Source organism: Pteropus alecto, unplaced genomic scaffold, assembly GCF_000325575.1.
Source record: "Pteropus alecto unplaced genomic scaffold, ASM32557v1 scaffold43, whole genome shotgun sequence".
NCBI lineage: Eukaryota > Metazoa > Chordata > Mammalia > Chiroptera > Pteropodidae > Pteropus > Pteropus alecto.
Window position 1 is genome coordinate 4,023,855 of NW_006435764.1, and position 6,200 is coordinate 4,030,054.

A 6,200-nucleotide genomic window follows, 5' to 3' on the forward strand; every position below is an offset into this window, starting at 1 on the left:
GGATGGGCCAGGGCAGGAGGGAGACTTGCCACTGTCCCCGCTTGTGGATGGTTAGGATTTAACCAGGTGGGTGTGTCTTGCCACCCAGGCCGTAAGGACAGTGCGCTGATTGTGCGCTCCTGCTGGAGAGCTCGCTCAGAGTGACCCTCCCAGCTCCTCCCTGCGCCCACGAGGCGTGTGCGGTTATTGTCCCTGCCCTCCGCTCCAGCCTTCCACTTCCTCGGCACCGGGCTTGCTCAGTTTTCCTCGACTGAGACGCTGGAAGTCAGGCCGCCACAGAGCAGCGCTGTTCCTTAGGCCCCGCCCCCATCCTCCTGGCCCATCACTTCTGTTATCTGTACACGGCTTTTCCTGGAATTCAGATTTGTTCCTGCATTAGATCACGAGCTTGGGATCAGGCCTTTCCTCAGTACAGGTGACCCGCCCATCCCTGTGTCTCCTGGTGATGACCTCCACGTCCCAAGAGTGCCCACTCCAGAGCCTTTGCAGTGCTGGTCCCATGGCAACCAGGCTGGCAGCCAGCCGTCCATGTGTCACCCAGGGCAAGGCCAACCAGTGTCTCCCTGGGATCACACCTGCCTCCCCACAACACACACACCACACCACACACGTGGCCTTGAGCGTTAGCTCAGGGTCCCTCTGCCGCCACCCCCACCCCTGCCCAGCTCTGCTTCCCAGGAAGGTGTACGTCTGGGGGCCTCGGCTCAGTCCAGACCCATCCACAGTCCTGCCGAGTCTCACGCACAGCTTCCTCTACTCCTCACCGGGCCCTGCTATCATTTCTCGGAGCCATGTCTGCCAGGCATGTGGGATTGCCATGCAGCCCCTTGTACCCGAGCCTAGCATCTGGGGGCCCAGAGCAGGGCAGCCCCTGACCCAAGGGACAGGCTCCTCCCAGCAACTGGCCAGATGAGAGCCACAGCGATGGGGGCAGGCCACCCAGCCTGCTATGCCCAGGGCATCTCTGGCCTCAAAGCAGCCTTTGTCCCTGGTGTGTCCGGCTGGAAGAAACGCTTTGCAGCTCCTTGGCTGGAGAAAGCAAGGCCTCTGAGCAGCACTGGCTCTGCCTCCCAGCCAGTGGAGGGACCCAGGCCTGAAAGAGCTGCAGGATGCCAGCCCCCTCCCACCAGCTGAAGGACGGCCTCAGGGGAGCAGGGCTGCAGCCCAGGGACACAGGAAAGGCTGCGGCCTCTCATGATGGGGACATGGGGCTTGGGGTCTGGCTCAGCCCTCTTCCTGACCCCCGGGGCTGTCCTGGACAGCCTCTGCCCTTCTCTGCAGGACGGTGGCCTTGGGCGTGTGTGACACCACAGCTCCCCCGTGCAGAGTGTTGGGTCAGGCTCCGGTATCCCGGGCTGTTCTCTGCATGAGGGCACAGAAACACTGGCAGCGCCCTCCGTACCCAGGAGAGACGTTCTCTCGGCCAGTTTGCACTCCCTCACGGACAGGAAGCTCACGGACCCCGGCCCAGCCTGGGAAGACACTCATTCCGAGCTAGTGTTCGAGAAACATCCCACCTTGGTCCTTTACTCCGAGAATCTGGAGTTTTTGCAGATGTGCTCATAGGTCTTCTCCCTGACTTTTCGAGGCCCCAGATCCTAGACCAGTGCCCCCTGCTCCCACCCCCCACCAACCTCAGCTGCAGAGGAGGGTACAAGAGACAGGTATAGACTGGCATGGCGTCCACGAGACCAAGAGGCTCAGGCTGGACTAGCCCACGCCCACGACCCAGGGCCTTGCCCCTCCTGGTATCGGCCCAGGCTCTGCCACACCAGCCTCCCCAGTCCCTGGCGCTCCAGACAGGACCGAGTCACAGTCCTAGGCCTTCTCCCTTTTTATTCCTTTTCAGCCTCAGCAAGGGAAGGGCCGGGGGTCGTGGGTATGGCCACAGGTAGGTGCTATTCATCCTCCACGTTGAAGGTGAAGGGGCTCAGCTTGTAGCCCGTGCCCGAGTAGAACTTGTTCTGGAACTCCACCCTGGGGTGAGAAAGCAGAGGTGAGGGGAAGGCCCTCCGCTCCAGGCCCGTGCTGCCCGGGCCAGCCAGCGGGCCGCTCACCAGTGCAGCCGCAGCGCGTGTAAGAAGGCCGAGAGCCCCTCCATCACCAGCAGGATGGCCACAGTCAACACGGCGAAGGCCGCAAAGATGGGGACCAGCACCACGGCTGCCACGCCTATCTCTCGGCTCATCCTCAGGCCGTTATTCAGCACCATGGCCCACAGGACCTCCGACAGCTCTGTGGGTGAAGGAAAGGGCAGCTGAGCCCAGGGGCCACGGGTGCCCACCCAGCCCCTCGGCAGCCTGAAGCCTCCCGTCCTGTGGGGCCAGCAGGGGTCCTCCCTCGGTGTCCCCACTTTAGAGAGGAGGATCCTGAGACCCAGAGAAGTGACCCGCCCAGGCCACGCAGCCAGCAGCTGTGTGCGTGAGATGAAGCCAGGACTCAACCATCGGGTCACTCACGGGCGTGGGCCAGGCTGAGGGCCCAGAGGCGCAGGTAGGAGGCCGTGTTGGAGATGCAGCCCAGGCAGAACTCGATGGTGTGGATGGCCTGGTGCATGAGCACGTCGGAGAGGACAAACTGCGGGGGGTGGAAGGGGGTGCGGGCCTCAGTAAGAGGTGAGCCGGGCCTGCAGCCAGCCCCAAATCAGGAAGGCACCACACCCACCTCGGCCTTCTCCTGGTCCCCTGGGCACCCCGCCTTCTCCTCGTCAGAGCCCCAGCCAGCGTCGGGCGAGTCCAGAAGCCCGGTCTTGGTCTCATCCTGGTACAGGGGGGAGACAAGCAGCATCAGCAGGCCCCAGCCCCCGACGGGGCCACACTGCCACGCGCTGACTGTGCGCTGCCACTCTGGGAGCCCGCGAGGCAGCAGCGAGGGGAGTGTCTCAGCCTGGCAGCAGCCCCCCCTCCCCAGCAGCCCTCCCACTGCACGCCCCCCACCGGCTGTTGGTCGGCGCGTCTCCTCCGGTGACGGCGGTGCTGCCGGCTCAGGAACAACGGCGTGCCGAGCAGCAGGATGGGCACCATGGCCAGGGCCAGGACCACCAGTGTGGACTGCACCACCTCCTGCAGGCGAGGGGGCTTGAGTCAGGGGGCCCCGGCCACCCGCACACCCAGTTTGGGCCACACGACTCAGGGGGAGCCAGGGAGCCCGCCATCTGCTCCTCCCCCACAGCCCCTCACTAAGTGGGGACATTGCTCCGTAAGGAACCCTCAGAGAGAGAGGGCCACGGGCTCCCGGCACCCACTGTGCACCGCCCCCTCTGGGAGCCTCACTCCCTGGACCGCCCTGTCTCAGTCACAGGCCCGCATCCCTGTTTCTCAGATAAGGATCCTGCAGTTCTGAGTGGCCCAGTGGCCACGGGGCCCCTAGTGGGGTGTGAGCCCATCCCCACACCCAGCCCACCTGCCCAGGGAAGAGTGGCCGGTTGGTGGGGCTGCGGGAGAACAGGAACATGTTGATGAAGTGGATGAGGATGCTGGGGGCCGAGGCGGCGCTGGCGGCCGAGACTCGCAGCCACTTGTAGACAACCAGGAAGACCAGGTAGCCGAACAGGCCCAGCAGGAAGACCAGCTCAGGCAGGGTCTCCAGCGGCAGCCGGTGCAGCTGGCCAAAGTGCCTGGGGCAGGACGGGGGCCGGGTCACCACACCGCCCTGGCCCTGCCGGGCCCTGCACCCCCCGGAGCCTGGGCCCTCACACGTGGTTGAAGATTCCCAGGACCACCCCGAAGGCCATGTGGGTGACCCCCAGGATGACGGACATCTTCATCTTGAAGGAGTTGAGGAAGCTCAGGTGGTTGACAGCCAGGCTCCAGACCTGGGTGGCAGGAGGAGCAGGTGTCATGCAGGGGCGTCCTCGCCCACACAACTCTCACCCACCGGCCTCCTTCAGGGCCACAGCACAATCCGTCACCTGCCCTCGCAAGGGGCAGCAGACAGGAGTGGTTAAGAGCACAGACAGCCGGCTCCGCAGTGACCAAGTGCTGCGGTCACTACGACATGCCTCTTGACTTTGTGAAGTGGATCTTGACTTTGTGAAGTGAAGAGGCCCCTGGCCTGTCTGGGGCCGACGCCTCCTACACCAAAACCAGGCTGCCCTCCCGCTTGCCTGCAGCACCCATGGCCAGCGGCCGGGACTCACAGGGTCGATGCCGAAAGGGTAGGGTCCCAGGAAGACGCCGGTGACGTTGGGGTCCAGGGTGAGCAGCGGGTGCTCGGCCAGGAACGCATCACTGTGGCAGCAGCAGGCAGGGTGTTCAGGGCGGCAGGCACCCGAGGCGGTAGGTTCCCAGGGGGGCAGTGGGGCAGGCAGGCAGGCTTTACCTCCAGCCAGACTGGTTGGCCATGGCGGCCACGCTCCAGCCCGAGGGGAAGATAACGGTGGCACGGCTGAAGCACTCGTTGTAGATGAAGCCGGTGTAGACGGAGAACAGGCCCATGAGCAGGAGCAGGTAGCGGCCACCGAAGAAGGTCTGCCAGATCTGGGGGCGGCGGCCATGAGGGGCTGCCCGGGCCCACCGCACCCCGCCCGCCAGGCCTCCACACGCCTCACCTCGTTCTGCGCCTTCTTCACAGACGGCCGGTCCTCGGCCAGCACCATGGCCAGGGCGAAGAGGAACATGAGCAGCCCGTGGCCCACATCACCGAACATCACGGCGAAAAGGAAGGGGAAGGTGATGATAGTGTAGGGTGCTGCGGGAACAGGGCCATGCGGTCAGCCGGGCGCCCCGAGGTGGCCCCGAACCCAGGCTCTGGGACACCACCCAACTTAAACTTCAAAAGAGGGTGGCCCGTGGCCTGCCGTTTGCAGCCTCCAACAATTGTTGGCCTTCCCGATGCTGCTCGGAGTCTGCACTGTGAGTCCCATTTCACAGGTGAGAAAACAGACTTGGAGAAGCTAAGTAACTTATTGAGGTGAGCGAGTTGGACCTTGAACCCGAGCCATTCCTACTGCAGAGCCGCTGATCCTTGTGCACCCCCGTGCCGGCTCCCTTGTAAGCGTCACAAAGGGGGTTGCTGGGATAAACACGAAGCCTCCCACTGGGCCCCGAGAGCATGGAGCGACAGCAGCTAATGGAGCGTGCCTCTCGGCTCCATGGGTGGGACAGGCCCACTGTGGACACCACCGTCCCAGGCTCCCACCAAAGGCAGGGCTGTGGGGCTCCACGGCTCTCACCGGGGTTGACCTCCTGGTAGCGGCCCACGCCATAGGCGTCCACGATGCCCTGGAAGCTGGCCGTGAAGCGGGTGGTGCGGATGAGGGTGGGGGGCATGTCTCGGCAGGGGATGCGGTGAACCACGGCGCTCACACCCGCCTCGCTCTGGGGGTCAGGCAGGCAGACAGACGAGACTGATGGCAGGGCCTCCGGGGACACTCAGGCCCCCTGGCCAGGCCCAGATCGAGATGTGGAGCATGGAGGGGGCTTGCTGGGCAGGTGTGGGGACACCTGGGGCAGCCCCGCCCCTCTGTAATGTAGGAAAACCAGCCCCACCTGCCCCCATTCCAGGGGATCTAGGGAGAGCCAGAGATCGGCTGGACCACAGCTGCTTAGGAAATAGAAGTATGCTACTGCTCATCCAGGTGGCCTGGGAGAGGGAGCGCCCTTGCCACCTGTGGCACCTACTAAGCACCGGCAGCCTGTGGTGTGTTCACACTACAGCGATCCCTGGAGGCACGGTCGTGGCACCGTTTCACAGATGAGCCTGCGGCTCCCCTCCCGTTAGGCCAACATCATAGGGCCGGTGCCTGTGGAGCCTGGTTTTGAACCTGGTTTCTCCCTTAACACCCAGTGCAGCCACCAGGGGGCCACAGCCCACCCAGGGCCATCAAGGCGGACTCGGGGGAGGAAGGGGGGCCCTGGCAAAAGCATGGCGCTGGAAATGCAGTGTGTCGTGAGGCAGAAACAGGTAGCAGGGGAGGGCCGGAGCCCCCACCAGGCTCACCGAGCTGTCCTGCAGCGCCTGCTGCAGGGTGGGCAAGTCGCGCGTGGCGCACCAGGCCTCCGCGATGAGGCACTTGTGCGTGGCGCTCACGCTGCACTGGTTGAGGGCCAGGTACACGGCCTTCATCTTGCGGACCTGCACCTGCCAGGGCGGCAGCAGCCGCTGCACCCGGCCCAGCACCTGGCTCAGGAAGCGCTCGGTCTCCCCCAGGACCTGAGACCAGAGCAGGTGGTCAGGAGGGGCGGGGCGGGGGGCAGAGG

General features: G+C 64.7%; 1 protein-coding gene across 1 annotated transcript in view; it reads right to left on the reverse strand.

Annotated features, from left to right (window-relative positions):
• Positions 1-1,816: 1,816 nt before the first annotated feature.
• TCIRG1 (T cell immune regulator 1, ATPase H+ transporting V0 subunit a3) overlaps positions 1,817-6,200 on the reverse strand; it is a 9,500-nt gene continuing 5,116 nt past the window's right edge. Inside the window, exons 9-20 of the mRNA XM_006911007.3 lie at positions 5,941-6,166; positions 5,174-5,318; positions 4,550-4,689; positions 4,321-4,478; positions 4,139-4,229; positions 3,696-3,814; positions 3,403-3,616; positions 2,937-3,062; positions 2,665-2,760; positions 2,460-2,577; positions 2,058-2,235; positions 1,817-1,977 (exon numbers count right to left, since the gene is read on the reverse strand). Of these exons, the coding sequence (XP_006911069.1) occupies positions 1,899-1,977; positions 2,058-2,235; positions 2,460-2,577; positions 2,665-2,760; positions 2,937-3,062; positions 3,403-3,616; positions 3,696-3,814; positions 4,139-4,229; positions 4,321-4,478; positions 4,550-4,689; positions 5,174-5,318; positions 5,941-6,166 (1,690 nt within the window). The 3' untranslated portion in view covers positions 1,817-1,898. The remainder of the gene's footprint in view (positions 1,978-2,057; positions 2,236-2,459; positions 2,578-2,664; positions 2,761-2,936; positions 3,063-3,402; positions 3,617-3,695; positions 3,815-4,138; positions 4,230-4,320; positions 4,479-4,549; positions 4,690-5,173; positions 5,319-5,940; positions 6,167-6,200) is intronic.